The sequence below is a fragment of the Cervus elaphus genome, chromosome 31 (assembly GCF_910594005.1).
Source record: "Cervus elaphus chromosome 31, mCerEla1.1, whole genome shotgun sequence".
Classification (NCBI taxonomy): Eukaryota; Metazoa; Chordata; class Mammalia; order Artiodactyla; family Cervidae; genus Cervus; species Cervus elaphus.
In genome coordinates this window covers 43,582,632-43,603,739 of record NC_057845.1, presented here as the reverse complement: position 1 = coordinate 43,603,739, position 21,108 = coordinate 43,582,632, and the positions used below count along the sequence as shown (strand labels likewise).

Genomic DNA, 21,108 nt, shown 5'->3' with positions numbered 1-21,108 from the left:
GTGTGCTACAGCAGACTCACACCAGCTCACAAGAGCTAATTACACTTCCAGCTATGTGTTTCGAGGTGTTGTATTGATAGCTTGAATTTGGTAGTAAGTACACCTTGGAAGTTGGGAAATACTTCCACAGAATCGACTTTCTCAGACTGCTGGTCGTTAAGGATCTATCAACCCATCACTAGCTATAATACACATAAAGAAAAGCTCAATGGAATTCTTCAATTTTAATTGTGTAGAAGGATTCTGAAAACCACTAGGCTAAAAATTTGACTTTATCAAGCTGAAAGTGTTACTAAGGAGAAGGGAAAAAAAGAGACTTTCAGACATTCAACCATATTAAGAGAATCTTGCAGCTCACAACTTCAGTTGCCTTGACCAAATTATGCCACTGCCAGGGGGCTCATTATTGAAACATTTCCCTTAAAACTAGCGGGGGTGGGTCTTAAATCCTTAGCTCCTCCCTGAATTTGAAGAGCCCTAAGGGTGCCAGGGAGGGCGGGGCTGCCATCTCCTCTAGCAAACATCAAGGATCCACCCCACAATTATTCACAGACCAAAATGTAACATTAAGATACTGCTCAAAAAAAAAAAAAAAAAAAAAAGATACTGCTCAAAGACCACTCACAGACCAAAATGTAACATTAAGATACTGCTCAAAGACCAAGGTTTCTGCATAATATATTCCAACTCCAGCAATCAGATAAGAGGTTCACCACAAAAATACACTGGTATCAGGTGGATCAACCATCAAGGATACCAGGATCTGATATTTCAATAACTGCTTGAGACAACTTGAATATGGAAGATTTAGAGCCGCCCCCTCCCTCCTCCTCCTGCTCTCCAATGCCAGCCTGAGTCCTTTCTGACGGTTTCATACGGTGGGGAGAATACCAGCATCAGCTCCAGCATCCCAACAGAGCTTCCCTTTCCAGGAAGGGAAAAGGTTAAAAATATTAAAAAAAAAAAAAAAAAATTCCACTGAAGAATTCATAAGATTGTTGATTATCATGTAGAAACATATCTTCCTGTTTCATGACATGCTGGAAACATCAGGATTTTTTGGCCTCCACTGCATAGAGGTCTGATCGCTTCTGGCTAAAAATGGGGATTTGCTGGCGTATTTCAGCCAACTTCTTCAGGTCTGCAAAAACAGAAAAGTGCACTATTAGTAGATGTGATTCCTTACCCGCTAACAGGAAATTCTTCCCCAAACAGTACAGAAACAACCAGAGCCAGCAACTTACTCATGGGCCTTGTCTGGAGGCACATTCAGCCTGGCACTGCCCCTGGTGTCATTTCAAACCAAACCAAGAAAACTCAGGCTGAGACAGAGCCCAGGGCTTAGCCAGAGAACCAAGGATAAACGAGGAGGGCAGGGCATAAAGGAGGCCCTCCCGGAGTTCTACAGCTGGAGAACCTGGCCTCGGGGCAGCCCGGACACCAGACACCTAAACTGGGCCAGAGTGAACCTTACCTATATCTGCATACACGATCGTTTCTTCAGTGCCAGCTTTGGCGAGGACCTCCCCCCTGAAAAACATCCAGGGGACAATGAGTCAGTTCCCTGATGTTTGCTGTTATTTACTATCTCTTTTTCCTCCCTATCTCACAGGGCAGAGAGGAAGGAATCTGAGATTTAAAACAAGAAAATATGGGCATAAATTCCTGTGATGCTTCTGAACTGTGGTGCTGGAGAAGACTCTTCAGAGTCCCTTGGACTGCAAGGAGATCCAACCAGTCCATCCTAAAGGAGATCAGTCCTGGGTGTTCATTGGAAGGACTGATGCTGAAGCTTAAACTCCAGTACTTTGGCCACCTCATGCGAAGAGTTGACTCATTGGAAAAGACCCTGATGCTGGGAGGGATTGGGGGCAGGAGGAGAAGGGGATGACAGAGGATGAGATGGCTGGATGGCATCACTGACTCGATGGACATGAGTTTGAGTAAACTCTGGGAGTTGGTGATGGACAGGGAGGCCTGGCGTGCTGCGATTCATGGGGTTGCAAAGAGTCAGACACGACTGAACGACTGAACTGAACTGAACCACTTAAGTACCTGTGTGGTATTCTGGCAAGCCATGTGGAATCTCTAACTTCCTAATCTATAAAGTGGAAATACGAACTCTGTGAGAACTTAGTGAGAAAATAATTTTTTTTTTTAATCTTGAAGGAATGTGCCTGTTGTGTTTGATGTTCCTTGCCGTGATAAGATATAAAACTGCTGCAAACAATGCTTCTTCAGAACAATTCCTCATAGCTATCTGAGAAGCTGTCTCTTAGGCTACAGTCCTCAGTTTGGCTTGAATAAAACTTTCCTCTTCCTACTATAGATTATTTATTACTTCCACCCTGTCGTGAGAACATTCAAGACCCCTCTCCAAGGGCAGTGTAGCTGTTTCCTCACACCTCCCAAGGCTGCTACATAACCCTGGGGATGGAGAGGGAAGGCGTGGGTCTGCCTGGATCTCTGGCCTCGTGTCTGTGATCCTTGGATCCCTATGCTAACGGCTTTTGCGTTTGGAGGGAAAGATTTCGGCCTATGAGGCCTGAGTAGAAGTGGCAGAACCATGCCCACATTGGAACCAACAACACTCCACAAAATCTGAGGAGAACCTGATTTGGAAAACTATTTCCAATGCTGAGTCTCTTGGCCCAAAACAGACCTTCAAAAACAGAGCTGTGGGGACTTCCCTGATGGTCCACCGGTTAAGAAGCTGCCTGCCAACGCAGGGAACACGGGTGCAATCCCTGGTCCAGGAAGACCCCACCTGCCTCTGGGCAACTAAGCCTGTGCTCCACAACATGTAGCAGCCCCCACTTGCCACAACTAGAGAAAGCCTGCAAGCAGCAACGAAGACCCAGCACAGCCAAAACTTAATCATTCATTTAAAAAAACACTGTCTGTGAAGTTTATCCAAAGCACAAAACAAAATGATCTGATACAACAAACAACCTGATATAATAAGTGGTTCCATCGAGGGCCACAGATTTTTGGCACAATAAGCTACAGGCATCATCATTCATGCCGCTTACCTGAATCCTTTTCTAGTCTCTTTCTTCTATTTTTTTCCCCATTTGCCCTGGCACGCAAAGATCTCTACATTAACCCTAGGCACCTATCACAATGACAAATAAGCCACACAGCTCCCAACCAAATCGGGGAGATTCTGCAAATGAAGAAATATGGGCAAATCTTATGTAACCAATTGTGTCAAAAGCAGCCAGCCTGATGAGTAAGGGTTCACCAGGAGAACCAGCTGGGAAGCAGAGCTGCCCACAAGGTCAGTAAGCCGATCACTAATGTCTGCAGAGGAACCCACGACAAGTTTAAGAAAATTCTGAAGCCAACTCGATCCTTGCAGCCTTCCAATGCACCCCAGATCCTAACGTGCAGGAGGCTCACGAGACTCTCCCACTGGCCCTATCTCTCAAGGCCTTCCCCACCACACACATTCAACTGTGAGTCCTACAAAGTCAGAAGAGAGAAACTCTGGGAACCCCACAGTGACGTGTAAGCCTTTGCAGCCTTGTTACTGATACGTTTATCCTGAAATTTTAGAAATACATATCTGTGTGTGTGTGCCTGTAATCATACAGACATACTGAGAAGTAGTGTGGAATAAATCTAAGTTCTGAATTCAAAAGTCTTGGCTCCAAACACCAATTCTAGCCACTTCATCCTGTGAACTTCAAGTCTACCATCTATTAACTGGGCTAAATAAAGATGAGTCCCTGAGAGCTCAAATTGAGATAATGTGTGTGAAAGTACCATGTAAGCTGCACCAATGCCGGTGAGACACGTCTGTCACCACACGGCTGTGTGTATCTGGGCAGACTTCCGTGCTGATTTCCCTAAGTGACAAAATGCTTTACCCTCTGTCAGCGCACAAGTTCACCGTTCCTCTTAATCCAACCCGTCCTCCACTCTCCTCTATGCGTTATTATGCAGGGAGCAAAATCCGCAACTCACTCCAGCCCTAGGCCCAGTGACCCGGTCTAAATTTTAACCCAAAGCCAAGAGTTTGGGAGCCTCTTTTACTAAAAAAACCACCCACCCGTGACTTCTGCCTCATTTCCAAGTTTGGTTGACAGTGAACGTCACTCAGAAACTCAGAACAGGGCTGAGGCCGAGCACTCAGTCAGGAGAGCTGGGCCACTTCCCTCGCGCACGGTTTTCAAGGGGAAGCTCCTCGCACAGAGCGAGCTAGTGCCCGGGCAGGCCTGTGGGGAGACGGGAGCGGAGGGAGGCGCGGGGTCACTCCGGAACCAGACGCCCCCCTGCCCGAGCACCACCTCTCTCCTCCACGGGCCCGTCCCTGCAGAGCCAACTCACCAAGGACTCACCACCGTGCTGTGCCCCCAGGCAACGTAGGAGGCTTTCTCGTCCCGGGCAGGAGATGCCGTGGCCACGTACACCTGGTTATCAACAGCCCTGCAGTAATGACAGAAAAGAGGCAAACCACAGAGAACAGATCTGAGACACTTTTATCCCGAGTGTCCGGACACTTCTTTCAAAAACTAGCGCAGGACAGGCTGGCTCGGACATGGAAGAAACATTCAAAGCCACAGAACCCTTTCTTCAAAAAAGACCTTACTGCACAAGCTAGTTCTCAACTGGGGCCATTCTGCCCAGCACGGGACTTCTGCCAGGGTCTGGAGCCATTTCTGACCAGGGCAATCCAGGTGACCAGAGAGAACGGCCTGGCCTCGCTGGGACAATACCCCGGGCAGGGTTGCAGGGCCCTTCCACGCCAATGGGGCAGTCCCATCACCTCAAATTAGGCAAGAATTCCAGATGGTAGCGCGGCTACACCAGGCCACCTGACCCACAGCCCTCTGGGCTCAACCGACAGATTCATACCAGGTCATTCCCGGCTCTCTCCAGCTTTTCCTGCTTTCAACAAAGCAGCATTTATTAATACTCACGGGATCACATACCCCTACCACCTTCCATCATGCAACCAGCCAAACACTTCTACATCCCCTTCCAATAAAAACCACTGTCATCTCCAGATGTGAGCCTCGTGGCCACCCCTGGGCAGAGAGAGGAGAGTACTGACTGGGAAAAGGGGAGCGCTCCAAGGGGCTAGAAATGTTCTAGATTTGATCCTGATCACAGGGGAATCCATATGTAAAAATTCACTGATCTGTAAACCTAAACTAGTACACTTTTGTGTAAGTATATAATACCTCAATTAAAGAAATCTTTTCATGAACAACCCATCATCTCTGAGCAGCATGTCACGGTTTGCAGAGCACCTCACAGTCACATTCCTGTCCCCTTCTGTGTTACACCCACCTCTGCCATCTGCCCTTTGCCACTCCTAGGGCGACTAAGGAAACAGGATCTGTGCCACGCACAGCACAGCCACGCAGCGCTCAGGACTCAGAGGCTAGAAGGACAAGAACCTATCACACGCATCTTGGCAGAGTACCAAGGCTGGCAGGAAACCATGGAGGACGGGGTAGCACAAGCACCCCGTCACAGCACAGGGATGCTGAGTGTGACCGCAGGCCTCCCCCTCAGGCTGTGGGACTAAAGGACCCCTGCCTTTGCCCTGGCTCCAGCCGTGTACACTCCGTGGGTCTCCAATTCTCGGTAAAACCTGCTGGCAACTCTATCAGAGACACAAATCCGTATCTGAACACAGGAAAACCAAATCACTGCCCGCTTGATGCAGTGAACGCTGCTGGAAATGCAGACGTCAGTCCTCAGAATACACAAGGCTGGTGCTGTGGCTTCTGCGGAGGAGCCCACAGCAGACGCCCTCCCCTCGGACGGGAAGACGAAGAGTCGCCTTTGGGAGCTGCCTCTGGGGGCCAGGGCGGCCCGAGTCAGAGACAGCATTCCGTACGGGGAAGGCTGATGCTTCCACCTAACCGCAAACATTTTCGCAGAGAAACACTGAGATGCTTTCTTACCGGCCTCGCTGAAGCAACTCCCAGTGGGCTGGCCCGGTGGTCAGATTAAAAGCTCCAGGATACACCAGCAGCTGGCAGCCTTGGGGCGAGAAAGGCCAAAGAAGACGGATGCAGGTGGACACCCAAAGACATTAGCCCTCCCTCTGCTCCTTGCCTAGTGGGACCAAACTCAAACTCCCCCAATGTGAACAGATTCAGCAGTGTTATGCATGGCTCTGAATTTCTCTAGAGACACACACACAACACATACACACAAGTACAGTGGTCCTGACAACCACTTTTCAACCAAAGGTGACTTTGCTTGAAAAACGTGGAGAATCTGTCATTCAGACTTTTCTCAGCACCGTGTGGACGGCTCCTAGGGTCATGGACCATGTTTTGTGACGTTCATCAGCTGAAATGAGAAGACTAATTGCTCTACTTCTCACAGCTAAGACTCCACCGAGACAGCCAGCCTGGAGCCCTTGCCCCGCCGCCTTCTGCCGAGCAGGTGTCAAACCGTCTGCACCCACTTCACTTTACAGTGACACATGAACTAGGGTCAGAGTGCCTCTGGCATCTAGTAAGGATGCTAGTACTGTTGAGTATCGTATGAGGAGCTTCGGAAGTTCTCTGTCTGTAATCCTCACATCTTTCCTATGAGAAAACGGAGACCCACAGTTCTCCAGAGATTAATTTACCCAAAGCACTGTGCCAATTAAGGGGCAGAGCTGGAAGCAAAACCCAGGACTTCTCCTGTGCTTCTCCAAGTCAGCAGGATGATCCTCTGGACCGAAGTGGCACTGACTACCTTTTTGCTGTTCCCAACGTCGAGGGCGAGCGAGTGGTGAAAGCCATGTGCAGGCAGACCTACTGCTGGGCCCAATGCCTCTCCAGACACGGCAGGAAGGGCTCTGATGGCGGAGCAGACGTTTGGTTTAGGAACGTGGCTCCTGCCTTAGCTGTGTGGTGTGTTAAACCACAACCTCCGGAAAGCCACACTGCCCATTCGCAGAAGCAGTCTGAGAACTCACACAGACGTGGAGATTAAGACCTCCTCCGTTTTCTGACCAAGGACTCCCTCCACCCACAAAGCCCAGAGCCAACCAATCTCCGAGCACCTACATGACCTAGCCCAAGGCAGCCTCACCTCTCTGTGCGTAGATCTGCGCCAGCTCTGCGAAGCGGATGTCGTAGCAGATGCCCAGGCCCACCCTGCAGTAAGCTGTTCTCCAAACAGAAAATGTACAAAGTTAAATCTGAAGCAGGTGCGGCCAGGGAAAGTCTCCAAGATCCCATGGTCACAGAACACCGGCAGGAGTACATGCATGCAGGGCCCGTGGACGGAGAGAACGTGCAAGTTTGCTCCTGCACGGATTCTGCCTCCTGAGAACATCATTTACGTCAGTAGAGCAGAAATGAGAAATTCACTCTAATTATTAATAAATGTTTCTTATCTAAGTGGGAGGGGTTCAGTCATGGCCTAACAGGTACAGGCCGGAAGCTATCACACTAATAAAGGCTGTGACCAGTGGGAAAGCACAATCATGTCAAACCCTTAGTTCTCCATTAAATCCCCCGCCTTCTAGATCTCGCACCATTCTCTGCCCTTCTCCCCCCTGGCCTTGCAGTCAGGTCTCTGTAAAGAAGTTGGGAAGCAACATAATGAGAAACAAAGGACTGCCTGATCCTGGTCTACTGGTCCTGCTGAAAGAGGAGAATTTATCTGGTACGTACGAGTGTCAAAGACAGAGAAACTGTCACCAGGACTCAAGGTTTCTGATTCTTGAAACGTGATTTTCCCAGGAACATTGATGTCAAACAGATGCAGCTGCGACACAAATACAGGATTCGGTTACCCCCTTTCCGGCAGGGCTCATGGCAGTAACAGCAAACACCTTTCCATGGCCAGCCATGGGGGTGTTCTAAGATCAGCTGTGCAAAGGGCAGCCCCAACCTGCCCACAGCCCACCCCACAAGCTGACTGACATCCTATGAAAACGACTTCTAACACAGGGAACTGGAAAAGTCACGCTGTAGGTTGTTTGATCCTTCTTCCCTTGGTGGTGTGCAAATCACCGTCTAGATTTCTTATGGAAAGCAATTAATATGATGCTTTTTTAAGTCAATATAAATGCTAAATGAAGACTTCTCGGAATCAGAATTAAACTGACACACTGGCAAGGAGAGTGGGCGAGTGATCAAAAATAGGCAGTTTTCCAAACCCAATGCAGCAATATATTAAAAAGTCTAACTTCCAAATTGGATTTATTCAAAGAAGCAAATGTGATTTAACATTTGAAAAATCAAAGGGATTTACCACACGAAAATAATAAAGAAGAAAAGTCACATGATCATCCTGAGGTGTATAACGAGCATTTGGTAAATTTCTACATCCATTCTTATTCAAGCTGGGCATGCTGCAGTCCATGGGGTCGCAGAGTTGGACATGACTGAGTCACTGAACAACATTCTTATTTAAAAAATAAAAAAGAAAAACTCTTCTAGGATGGGAACCCCTTTAATCTGATAAAGAGAATCTGCAAAAAAAAAAAAAATCTAAAGAAACCTATGTAAAGGTGAAACATTAAAACCCTTCTCCTGTTGAGACCAGGAACAAGGTAAGTACACCTGCTATTTGACACTGGATCAGAGGTCCTAACCAAAGCAACAAGGCGAAGGAAAAGGATAAAAAGGATAAAGATTAGAAAGAAAAAATTAAAAGCCATTATTCTCAGATAATAATTGTGTACCTAAGGAATGTCAAAGGACATACACAGGTGAATTATTAGAATGAATGAGTTTAAGCAAGGGTATTATATACAAGGTCAATATTTTAAAAATTTGCTGTATGTCTATATACTAGTAAGAATCAGAAAATGAAAGGACATCAGAAATACCATTTAGGAATAAATCTAGTAAATGATAGAAGACTATATCCAAAAAACTATTTAAAAAACTTTGAGAGAAATTAAAGAAAGCCTAAGAAAATGGAAAGAGAAACATATTCATGGACTGGAAAACTCAATCCTCATAGCCCAACGCTGGGTCTGGTTCCCGTCATGACAGAGCGGCTCCTGTAAGACCAGCTTTCTCACAGGTAACCCTGAACTCTGGACAAAACAAAACAAAAATACCACTACTTAGAAGCACTTGGCAATAATCAAAATCAGGCAAAAATTAGAGAGAAGTCGACTTCTGGAAGACAGGATCTAGTGTTGGGTCAGTTTCCCACTTGTTTACAACTTTTATTTGGAAGCAAGGCCCCAGCTGTTGCCGGGAGTGGTGGTCTCAACGACCCACCAACACACCAGCCAAGGAATCAGAGGACAGAGCTTCACAGCAGCTGGAAAGTGAGGGGGAAATACTTAAAAGGAGAAAGCAAAAGAAGAGCCCTAAATTTTACATATAAAACCTGTCCAAATCTCTGACTAACCAACGCACTAAAGGTGTCTGGGCCAGACTCTGAGCCCAGCTAGAGCTAAACTTGACAACAGGCAGAGCAGCTGTGGCTGCCACCCACCTCACCGAGGAAGAGTTTGGTCTGTGAGTACGCCCCAACTCCCCACCTGCTCAAATAAAAAACTCAACACTTTTCGGGCGAACGCAATAGAAGTTAGAGTCTCAACAACATATAATCCAATATACAACCCAAAAAATTGGACACACAGAGGTATGACCCAAACTCGTGGAGAAAAGGCAGCAATGGAACAGACCCAGTAAGACCCAGATGTGATCACTACCAAAGACCATAAAGCAGCCACTGAAACTAACCTCAAGAAAATAAAGAAACAGATGCTCTTAACAAATAAACAAAGAGGAAACGCAGGAGAGAATAAAAGCTGTAAAAAAGAGAATGAAATAAAAATATGAGAAATGAAAAATTCAACATCTGACATTTAAAAAAATTTCACTGGATTACAGGAGAGGGGAGATTAAAGAAGACTCAGTGAACATGAAAGATCAATGGAAAACATGCAATCTGAAGAAGACAAAGTGCTGCAAAACAAAAATAGAAAACCACAGCCTTGGTGACCAGTATCAAAATTGGAGTCCCATAAGAATCTGAGAATGGGACAGAAAAATATTTAATATTTATTGAATATTTCATTCTAACAATCTCTGCCTTTTAACTGGAGTGGTCACTCTATATTTAATGCTCCCAAGTTTCCCAAATATAGTGAGAAACTAAATTTACACATTAAAGAAACACAAAGCAGGATGGATACAAAAAAAAAAAAAACTTGTATCAGGAATATAAGAATCAAAATACTGAGAACTAAAGATTATGAAAAGACCTTGAAGGCAGGTAGAAAAAAACAGGAATTACATGCAGGAGAAGAATACAAATCACCACTGACTTCACACGTGTGTGCATGCTCAGTTGCTTCAGGCATATCTGACTCTGCAACCCCATGGACTGTAGCCCACCAGGCTCCTCTGTCCATGGGATTCTCCAGGCAAGAATACTGAAGTGGGTCACCATACCCTCCTCTGGGGGATCTTCCCAACCCAGAGATCGAACCAACATCTTCCTCATTGGCAGGCAGATTCTTTTACCCACTGAGCCACCTGGGAAGCCCTCCTAACTTTGTATCAGGGGGAAAAAAAGAGGCTAGAAGATAACTGAATAATGAATAATGTCTCTCAAACATCTGAGGGAAAAAAGAAAACTGTCAACCCAGAATTCTATTCCACCAAAAACATCTTTTAAGAATGAAGGCAGAGACTCCCTGGAGGTCCAGTGGCTAAGACTTCACCTTCCACTGCAGCGGGGTGGGGGTTCGACCCCTGGTCAGGGAGCTAAAACCCCACATGCCTTTTGGCCAAAAGACCAAAACATAAGCAACAGAAGCTATACTGCAATAAATTCAGGAAGATTTTAAAAACAGCCCACATAAAAAATATCTTTTAAAAAATGGCAAAGTGAAGATATATTCATAAATAAAACTGAGAGAATTCATACCTAGCAGATGCTCACTTCAAAATGCTAAAGGTCTTTTTGTTTGAAGGTAAACATACCAGACGGAACTAAGATCTTCAGGAAGAAAAGAAAAATACCAGATATGGTAAACAGTGGGGTAAACATGAAATATTTCTCTTAATTTCTTTAAAATACAAATGACTATTGAAATTAAAAATTAGTATTTTGTGGGATTTATAATGTATATAGAGGCAATATGTATGACAACCACAGCATGAAGAATGGACCAATATAATTGCAAGGTTCATAAATTTCACATGAAGAAGCAGATTATTAACTAAGAAACCTATGACAAGATAAACTGTGTATACTGTAATCCCTAGGGCAACAACTTAGGGGAAAAAAAAAGCAAACTACTACTCAACTCAATACAATGCAGGAAAGAGGAACAAAGGGAAACAGTAATTAAATGTCTACATGCTTAAAATCCAATCATATCAATAATTACATTAAATATAGAGTGACCACTCCAGTTAAAAGGCAAAGGTTGTCAGAATGAAAAAAGACCCAACTACATGCTGTCTGCAAGAGAAGCATTTAGATGTAAAGAGACATCTAGATTGAAAATAGATTAGAAAAAGATGTACCATACAAACAGTAATTAGAAGGCTACAGTGGCTTTACTGATATCAGAGATAAACGTCAAGGCAAACAGTATACCAGAAAAAAAGGACATATCATGATGAGAAGAGGATCAATTTACCAAGAAGACTTAACAATCCTAAGTGTATATGCATGCATTAGCACTGCAAAGATGTCAACTCTCCCCTAAGTGATCACTATATGTTTAACACCATCCTAATCAAAATTCCTGTAGGTGTTTCCTTGAACAAAATTGACAGGCTGAGTCTACAGTTTATATCAGCAGGCCAACAGCCACGTATAACCACCTGTGCCAACTCATCCAGCGTCTGATGGGTGTACCACGGGGCGGGTCCTGGGAACCTCAGCGCGGATTCTCGAGCGGCAGTGAGACCTGCATACCCCCTACCTACCTTCCTGTGCCTCGCCAGCAAAGCTCCGTCAGGCCCGAACACGGCACAGGTGTTATACAGTCTCCCAGCATCCTCTTCAGGAATGGACCCTTTTGTTGAGAAAGAAACACAGAAAGAGACGCAGAGAGACACAGAAAACATTCTGAATGAAGCACCCTTTCATAACAGGACAGAGCCTTGTTAAAGTTTACTCTCTTCTTGGGTCCAGCAATAAAGTTTACTGTCTTCTAGGGGTTATTTAATCATGATTTTTTTCTTCTTGAGTACCATTTTTCAGAGACCAACTTCAGAGTGTGGGTGAAATGTAATTAAGTCAGAGGCCAAAGAAAGGTTTTAAAACTAATCAAACTATTCCTCAGTTCAGCTTTGCTCTTGAAGAACACTTAATCTGAAGCATTAGTGCAACACAGGGAGCTCACAGTTGCTCAACTTAAATCCACCAGGTCCTGCAACGTAACTGTATCCAAGAAGGCCTTAACGTGGGAAGGGATGCCAGTGTTTCCGTCACTAAACATGGTGCCTGTCGTTCCATCTCTGCTTGCTCTGTCCTCTTTTCTCTACCCCTTATTTATGTCTAATTCTCACTCTGTCAGAATACAGAAATAATTTTGTTTACTGTATTGAACAGAGTTTTACTGTATTTTTATGTAAACAAATAGAACATTTTTATTTAAACAAGCCACATAAATAAAGCTACTTCTTAAAAATTATAGTTGATTTACAATATTACACTAGTTTCAGGCATACAACATAATGATTCAATTTTTTAATTGCACTCCATTTAAAATTATTACAAAACGGTGGTTTTATTTCTAAGTGTTGCACAATATATTCTTGTTACGTATTTATTTTATACATAGCTGTTTCAATCTCATCCCATCCCTAACTCCCCCTCCCCTTTTCCCTCTCCCCACAGGTAGCCACTAGTTTGTTCTGTGAGTCTGTCTCTGTTTTATTACATACATTCATTTGTTTTCTTGTCTTAAATCTCACATGTAAATGATAGCATACAGAATTTGTCTTTCTCTGACTTACTTCACTAAGCCTAAAACTCTAAGCTACCTTCGATGTCAGTGGTCTCTTTATGGGGGAAATAAAAAGAAATTCTTAACACTGTATTAAAGACTTTCAGATACAGTTTTTCTTTCCACATTTCCACCTGCCCTTGTACCCCCAGAGAATATTTTCAGCCGTTTGGTGTGTGTCCTTGTACAATATTCACTATGCTTTAATACATAAATACATATAAAAATACACAGCCTTTTATGTGGATCATTAATCTATAGGGAAGGACCTGTTCATTTCATACCAAACTTGCTCGTTTTCCACCAAAGTATGTCTTGAAGATCCCTCCACAATCCTACATAGACAGATCTACCTCATTGTGTTCAATGGCTAATTTGTATTCCATGGTTCAAATGTGACAATAGTTTCTCAGATGTTTTTTAGCCCATTATACCTTGAAGGTAGGAAGTTACCTCCAATGACATACATGCTGCACTCCTTTGCCACTTCAGAAAGCTTCTGTGTGGAGTCACCAGGAATTTTCTCTGCATATTCAGGAAAATATTTTGTGCCATATGGAGAATTAAAGCATTCCTAGAATAATATTGGAAGAGAAAAAAGGGGGCGGGGGGAAACAAACTTATTTTAAAGTTCTGCTGTAAAAAGACATAGTTCTCAAAGAGGTAAAAAAATACCACTGATAAGAAAAACACAGACACCTTAGGCTGAAGAGCCCGTGGCCACAGACAGGACTCGGCCCCAGGCTCAGATGGGGCTGGAGTCTGTGCTCAACCGGAAGCTGTCACCTTGGCAAAAAGCTTCGCGTGTCTCTCCCTGAATCCACAGAACCATGCCTCCCCAGCATCGGGCACCCAGGACCCACGACCACCGGGCTTACTCGCAGGATTGGAGGTGTTAAGATGAATGCTGAGTCTCAAAACTATTATTAACTACGTAAAGCAATAAAGCCTGTGTTTTTTTAAAAATACAGACGCTGTGAAACCCACCGAGGTTAAGACATTTCCTCGTGTATATGGGGGACACGAGGGGATGTTTCTAAGCTCCCTTCCAGCGCCATCATTCTGATCCTGCAAACTCTCTCACTCCCCTGAATGTGTCTCAACAGCTCTGCGATAAAAGAAAACTCATGGAATTTCACCTCCAGTTCATTCATTTACATTCACAGAGACTGCTTGTCTGTGCTAGGAAACTCAAGGCCGAGGATCACCAGCTTGTAGAAGACCCGTTAGGTCCAGGGGGACACATGCAGAATTCAAGTGCTTTCACTTCTGGCTTTTAGGCTCTGACCCCCAGCAACCTAAACCAGCAAGAGGCCATGACTGGATACAAGCACAGGTGAGTCCCACCACTGGAGCAACATGAAGACCTCAAGCGCCCCTGCTGACGACTCCTGTTCACTGGCCTCACTGGTAAATAGCCCCCGGAGCCTAGAATATCAATACAAGCTAGCCCTGAAGAGTCTCCAGGGCTTGCAGAGGGCTGCCTCCTCCCCACCATGAGGGCGGGGACGGTCAGGAACAGTTCCACCGCTCACCCCTGCAGGCCTCTGCCAGCAGAAGGGGCCGGTAGGTGCATCTTCTGACCAATGTGGGACTGTCCGTGGGGCTGACCCTGTACCTGTTGACAAACAAATGTGGCCCCATCTTCAGCTGATCCTGTTTTAAACAGGTCACCTAGCAAAGCAATGCAGCATCCTTTGGCTCACTACATAACTACAGGCTTCCTAACAATTTTAACAATTTTTTTTTAAATGTTGGAAGCTCAGTGCTAAAATCAGTGTCCTGGTCTCGTGAAGACTAGATTATCCAAGCAGAGAAGATAAGTACCTGAGGCCCTGAGTATTTTGGATTTAGGTAAGTCCCTCTGACTCCGAGGCTTCTGAACCGAGCAGGTGACTTAAAGACCTGTCACCAAGCTGGCACGTCCTATCACAAAGACCCTTGCTAGGTCATCTTCCACATGGACGAGGAACCATCCTGGGGTTCAAAGGGAGTAAGCAGACACCACAGTACTGGGACGACAGTGCTCAGAAAGGGGTGGCCACCCCAGACTTACAGGCAGGGAGACTATCTGGGCTCCTTGCTTCGATGCCTCCCGGATGAGGCCACAGGCTCGAGTGAGGTTCTCTGACTTGATGGAAGACACCTGAAGCTGGATGAGGGCCAAGCGGAAAGCTGAGGAGGAAGATAGAAGAGAAGAGCGGTCAGGAGATCTGACAGCAGTTCTCAAAGGAGGGTAAGTCTGACCCCCAGGACATGCGGCAGCGTCTAGAGATGCTGCTGATAGCCACGACTGCTGGCATGCTACTGGCTATATCCAGTGGGCAGAGGTCAGGGACACTGCCAAATGTGCCACAAGGCATACGACAGTCCCTGATGACAGAGAATTATCCACCCTGGGTTGGAAAGATTCCTTGGAGGAGGGCAGGGCAGCTCACTCCAGTATTCTTGCCTGGAGAATCCCATGAACAGAGGAGCCTGGCAGGCTACGGTCCACGGGGTTGCAAGGAGTCAGATACAACTTAGTGACTAAAGCAGCAGCAGTAAACGTCAACAGTGCTGGGGCTGGACAACCTTGAGACAGAGCCACAGCCTGAGCAAAGCCTTCTCTAGGCACAAGAATCTGAAGTGAAGCCAGCAGGGCCGGCCTCTCCCGTACAAGGAGAGAGGAGATTGGGCTTGAATAGGGAACTATCCCTTATCCTGCGACCCCGGGCCCTGGTCCATCCTCAGTCCAGCAGGTGAAGCCTCTCTGGCAGTCCCCGCCCCACCGTGAGCCCGGAGGAAGCCGCCACGCCTAGCTAAGCATCCCCATCGCCAGCCGGGACACGGTGCATCAGTCCAGCCACTGGCGGACAGGGAGCCTGGCAGCCGGTGGGCCGCACACGTGCCACAGAGGGGGACCCTGGGAGGGCTTGCCCGCCCCCCGTGAATCTCCCGGTGCCCAGAGGAGCACACCATTAAGTAGCAAACGAAAAGCACCATGAAAGACTGAAACACCGTGGAAGGAAAACCAAACAGCACTTCGTGCTGTCTGAACTAGGGGCTCCACATTTTCATGGGAGACCGAGTCCCACAAATCACGCAAGCGGACCTGCTGTCAGCCTGGGGGCAAGGTCACCGGTTCCCCCGGGGTTATTCCTTTCTTGAGGTTGTTACCACATCCGACACATGCTTTTCCCATAGAGCTCTCTCTTAGCTCGCACAATAATCACCTTGACTGGTTAATAGTCCTCTATATAAATCTTTTCCTGTTCAAGGGACTAGTGTGGTTTCCAAGTCCTGCCTGGACACTTACTGACAGTTTCTGCTCATGGTCTTGATAGAAGACTACATTAAAGGTTCCCAGCCAAGATATAACCCACAAAGTTCTGCAAAACTTCCAGAATTATCTGTAATGGCCTGGCCTTGCTTCCCTACCCCAACTCTGCTGTGGAGTCTAAAAATCCCACCCTTAGTGACTTCCCTGAGTATCTCTCCTGTACCTGTAAAAACATCCCCAGGGAAGCAACACTGACAGACCTTGGCCTTTGATGAAGACCTGCTTGGCTCGGGGTTAACCCTAAAAATAGGAAAACTCAATGTCCATTCCTTGTTGTCATTCAGTCGCTCAGTCGTGTCTGACTCTTTGCGACCCTATGGACTGCAGCACGCCAGGCCTCCCCGTCTATCACCAACTCCCAGAGCTTGCTCAAACTCATGTCCATCAAGTTGCTGATGCCATCCAGCCATCTCATCCTCTGTCGTTCCCTTCTCCTGCCTTCACTTTCCCAGCACCAGGGTCTTTTCCAGTGAGTCAGCTCTTCACATCAGGTGGCCAAAGTATTGGAGCTTCAGCCTCAGCATCAGTCCTTCCAATGAATATTCAGAACTGATTTCCTTTAGAATGGACTGGTTGGATCTCCTTGCAGACCACAGGACTCTCAAGAGTCTTCTCCAAAACCACAGTTCAAAAGCATCAATTCTTAGGCACTCAGCCTTCTTTATGGTCCAACTATCAAATCCATACATGACTACTGGAAAAACCATAACTCTCACTATTTGGATGTTTGTTGACAAAGTAATGTCTCTGTTTTTTAATATGCTAAGTTTGTCATACCTTTTTTTCCAAGAAGCAAGTATCTTTTAATTTTATGGCTGCAGTCACCGTCTGTGGTGCTTTTGCAGCCCAAGAAAATAAAGTCTGCCACTGTTTCCATTGTTTCCCCATCTACTTGCCATGAAGTGATGGGACTGGGATGCCATGATTGTAGTTTTTTGAATGTTGAGTTTTAAATCAGCTTTTTCACTCTCCTCTTTCACCTTCATCAACAGGCTCTTTAGTTTCTCTTGGCTTTTTGCCATAAGGGTGGTATCATCTGCATATCTGAGGTTATTGATACTTCTCCCAGCAATCTTGATTCCGGGTTTCTGCTTCATCCAGCCTGGCATTTTGCATGATGTACTCTGCATAAAAGTTAAATAAGCAGGGTGACAATATACAGCCTTGATGTCCATTCCTTGGTTTCTCCTAAATACAATGAGAAGAACCAAACTGAACCTGGAACGCAGCTTGTCAAATAGTTTCAAAGAATGGATGAAAACAAAACAGGAAACAAAAGCTGGACTGATTACTTTGGGGCAAACAGCCCAAGCTGTCACCAGAACATCACAGACCCCATGACGTCCCCACTGTAACTGAGAGGTGGGGCTTTGTCTCTGCTTCTGCGGGAGGGTCAGCTGAGATCCTCCACGGCTCTCTGATGGCTTCCCCTCCCCGCTCCCACTGGGAAGGCAGCTGTCCAGGACCAGGGTGGGGACTGGCCGCCATCGTGCAAAACACCCACTCCACAGAGGGGCCAGGGCAGGACAGTTCCACCACAGCAGAGTTCCTTGAGGCAGAGGACGGGATCCCAGTCACTTCATCTCAACAGCAAAATGAACACACTTTTCACTTTCTGGTCCCTAGTAGTAGTGTTAGTCACTCAGCCGTGCCCATCTCTTTGCAACACCCATGGACTACAGCCCACCAGGGTCCTCTGTCCGTGGGATTTTCCAGGCAACAATACTGGAGTGGGTTGCCATTTCCTTCTCCAGGGGATCTTCCCCACCCAGGGATTGAACCCAAGTCTCCTGCATTACAAGTAGATACGTTACCGTCTGAGCCACAGGGAAGTCATCAGTACCCTGACGATACTATACTAATCCTTGACTGTTAGATTACAATGCATAGTTCATGCCCTGGCTATGCTAACATTCATTGTAATCTAACAATCAAGGATTCACCAAGGGGAAGGATAAAACATCTTAAGCAAAGAGACCAACAGGGAAACAGCATAGGGAACGCGCAGGTCTTTTACACACATAAGCATCTGTGGGTTATCGTTGGCGGTATTTTGTAGATGAAGAAATAAGAGGCTTGCAGAGGGAAAGGTCCAAGAAACCAGTCAAAAAAGTAACTGGCACAGCCACAATCAAGCCAAAATCGGCACTGCAGACAGGAGGGGCGCCTTGTTTGTTTCCCGGTGGGTGGGGGAAGTCGTGTAACTTGAAAACACTCCTCAATGGAGTCAGATCAACGCTGCCCTCAACCCCGCCAAGAACCACAGCTCTTAAGTTCATTAGTCTCTTCTGAAAGATACAGTCTCACTCAGAAGGAGGTGTGTTAAAGGACTTCTATACTCCAGTCCTGAAGGTTCATTCAGGCACCAGCTTGCACTGCACTCCAGGATGTTGAAATGAAAATCAATGAGCACTCCCACAAACACTACCACCTTGAGAGACTCGCAAGACCTCAGTAGGAACAGTTTATGTTCATTTTAAAGGCGGGAAACTGAAGTCCAAAGCGATCAAATGACTTGTTGACATGGGCTGCGCCAAGACTGTAATAATCCAGGTCTCCAGGCTTTTAAAGCCCAGAGCACTCTACTGCCTCATGTAAAAGAATCAGGCACAGACTTGGGAACAGAGCCAGAACCTCATCCCTGGGGCTGATCCTGAGTGGGGATGTGTAAGCAACACGTGACACAAGCGTACTCAGCTGTGTCCGACTCTATGGACCCCGTGGACTGTATCCCACAAGGCTCCTCTGTCCGTGGGATTTCCCAGGCAAGAATACTGAGGTGAGTTGCCATTTCCTTCTCCAGGGGATCTTTTCCACCCAGGGATCAAACCTGCCTCTCCTGCAAAGGCAGGTGGATTCTTTTACCTCTGAGCCACCTGGGACGCCCCCAAGAAACATGTTAATACCTAACCTGAAAGTTCAAGGTCCAGGTGCAGAAATAAACTGCCCATTTTTGTTGTTGTTGTTCCAGAGAAGGCGGCATTGCCCAGTGGCTGTGAGGGGGGCGCAGTGTGGAGCAAATTAACGAGTTCACTTACCACACAAGCCCGAATCAAAGAAAACAGGCGCTTCATTTTCCCCTGACAGGGCTCAAATCACAAATAATCAGGGCTGGTGCCTTTGCAAAACCCAAGTTCAAACCAATCTAACACTAGCAGCAACCTCCAAGAATCCCACGGGACAGGCTCTCACACTTGAGGTTTCCTAAGTACTGACAGCTTTACTGAAAGTGCACAGTCTTCGGGTCGTGGAGCGGGGGTGGCGGCAGGGAATACGAAAGACCAGCTGGGAGGGTGCGGAATTTGCATTCGAAATAAGCACCCTTCCCGCGCCGATGAATTCAGTGCGGACTGGCCCGGAACGCTCGTGGAATCTGCCTCACGTATCACACGAGCCCGCGGGGCGGGGAGCAAGGCGCGGGCCCTTCCGGCGCGCGGGGCTGGCGCTCCCGCGACCCCGCGGGTCCTTTCGGAAGCCCAGGGTCCCCGGCGGACGCCGCGCTGCGCTCCGCGGCCTCCTCCTCCCCGCCCCGCCCGCGCCCACAGCCCCACGAACACCAGAGCAGAGAAGGCCAAGGGCGCGGCGGGGACGAGAGATGGAGAGAGGGGCTGAAGGGCGAGACGCTCCGCTGGCGTCGCCCCCGAAGCCTCCACTCCAGCCCGAGCTTGGGCCGCGGCGCTACTTACAGGCCATGGCTCTGCCGAGAAGCACCATGGGTACTGCCGGCTGAGCGCAGGTCTCTGCGCCAAGGCCGCGGCGCCGGCGCCGCCGCCGCGAGGGGCGGAGCCAAGCGGCGCGTCCGGGGGCGGGGCTTCATCGCCCGATGCCCCGCCTCTCGCCCCGCCCCGTCCCTGGGCCTTTTGACTGGGCTCAAAGGTTGTCTTCTTTCCAGCGCGCCTCAAATACCTGTTAATCTCTTGCTATTTCAGTAACATCCTTGTAGTCAGATACAGAAAGGCAAGGGACAACCTAAATCGGGGTGGTGTGCTAGTAACTGCTTAACAACCGGCCTCTCCGAGTCTCAGCGAAAGGATTGAACCTCTTGCTAGTTGAATCACGTCTGTGGCCAGATACCTTACCTTATACTGATTGTTGTTCGGTCGCTCAGTCGTTCTGTGACCCCATGGACTGCAGCAGGCCAAGTTCCACTGTCCCCCTACCTCTCCTGGAGTTTATTCAAATTCATGTCTAATGAGTTGGTGATGCTATCTAACAAGATTGCCTTGGGGGATTTAACAAGTCCCCAAAAGGAGTATAGAATTATATCAGTTGATTTAGGCACTCTGGGTTTGGAGTACAAGGCTGCTATGTGATGCTGCTGCTGCTAGTCGCTTCAGTCGTGTTCGACTCTGTGCGACCCCATAGACGGCAGCCCACCAAACTCCCCCGTCCCTGGGATTCTCCAAGCAAGAACACTGGAGTGGGTTGCCATTTCCTTCTCCAGTGCATGAAAGTGAAAAGTGAAAGTGAAGTCGCTCAGTTGTGTCTGACTCTTACTGACCCCATGGACTGCAGCCTACTAGGCTCCTCCATCCATGGGATTTTCCAGGCAAGAGTACTGGACTGTGTTGCCATTGCCTTTTCCACTATGTGATGAGAGGAGGGGAAAAGAGAAAACTAGGTTCAGACAGAATATTGTCAACAGCAGTTCAGTCCTGCAAGGAAATCCAACCAGTCCATCCTAAAAGGAGATCAGTCCTGAGTGTTCATTGGAAGGACTGATGTTGAAGCTGAAACTCCAATACACTGGCCACCTGATGAGAAGAGCTGACTCATTTGAAAAGACCCTGATGCTGGGAAAGATGGACGGCAGGAAGAGAAGGGGACGACAAAGGATGAGATGGTTGGATGGCATCACCGACTCAATGGACACGAGTTTGGG

General features: G+C 47.1%; 1 protein-coding gene across 3 annotated transcripts; it reads right to left on the bottom strand.

The window, feature by feature from the left end:
- Nucleotides 1-647: 647 nt before the first annotated feature.
- On the bottom strand, nt 648-20,027 carry NIT2 (nitrilase family member 2). Of its 3 annotated transcripts, none has more exons than XM_043892954.1 (10): nt 19,913-20,027; nt 14,961-15,079; nt 13,358-13,478; nt 11,880-11,968; nt 7,638-7,731; nt 7,051-7,125; nt 5,922-6,000; nt 4,333-4,431; nt 1,475-1,530; nt 648-1,141 (listed from the first exon to the last, which is right to left on the bottom strand). In XM_043892954.1, exons 1-10 carry the CDS (start codon nt 19,938-19,940, stop codon nt 1,050-1,052), a joined length of 852 nt encoding a protein of 283 aa, XP_043748889.1. In that variant the 5' UTR covers nt 19,941-20,027; the 3' UTR covers nt 648-1,049. The 3 variants fall into 3 exon arrangements, with proteins under 3 accessions (XP_043748889.1, XP_043748888.1, XP_043748890.1); XM_043892953.1 differs by lacking the exon at nt 19,913-20,027 and adding an exon at nt 19,138-19,376; XM_043892955.1 differs by lacking the exons at nt 14,961-15,079; nt 19,913-20,027 and having other exon boundaries at nt 13,339-13,469.
- Between the last annotated feature and the right edge of the window lie 1,081 nt (nt 20,028-21,108).

Bases quoted from the DNA above. Each gene is read 5' to 3' on its own strand.
- NIT2 (XM_043892953.1), bottom strand. From the start codon at position 19,300: ATGAAGCGCCTGTTTTCTTTGATTCGGGCTTGTGTGGTAAGTGAACTC. The intron at 7,732-11,879 runs GTAGGTAGGGGG...TTTGTGTCGCAG, and splicing joins TGCTGGCGAGGCACAGGAAG to CTGCATCTGTTTGACATCAA. The intron at 7,126-7,637 runs GTACGTACCAGA...TTTGGAGAACAG, and splicing joins TTTCTCTGTCTTTGACACTC to CTTACTGCAGGGTGGGCCTG.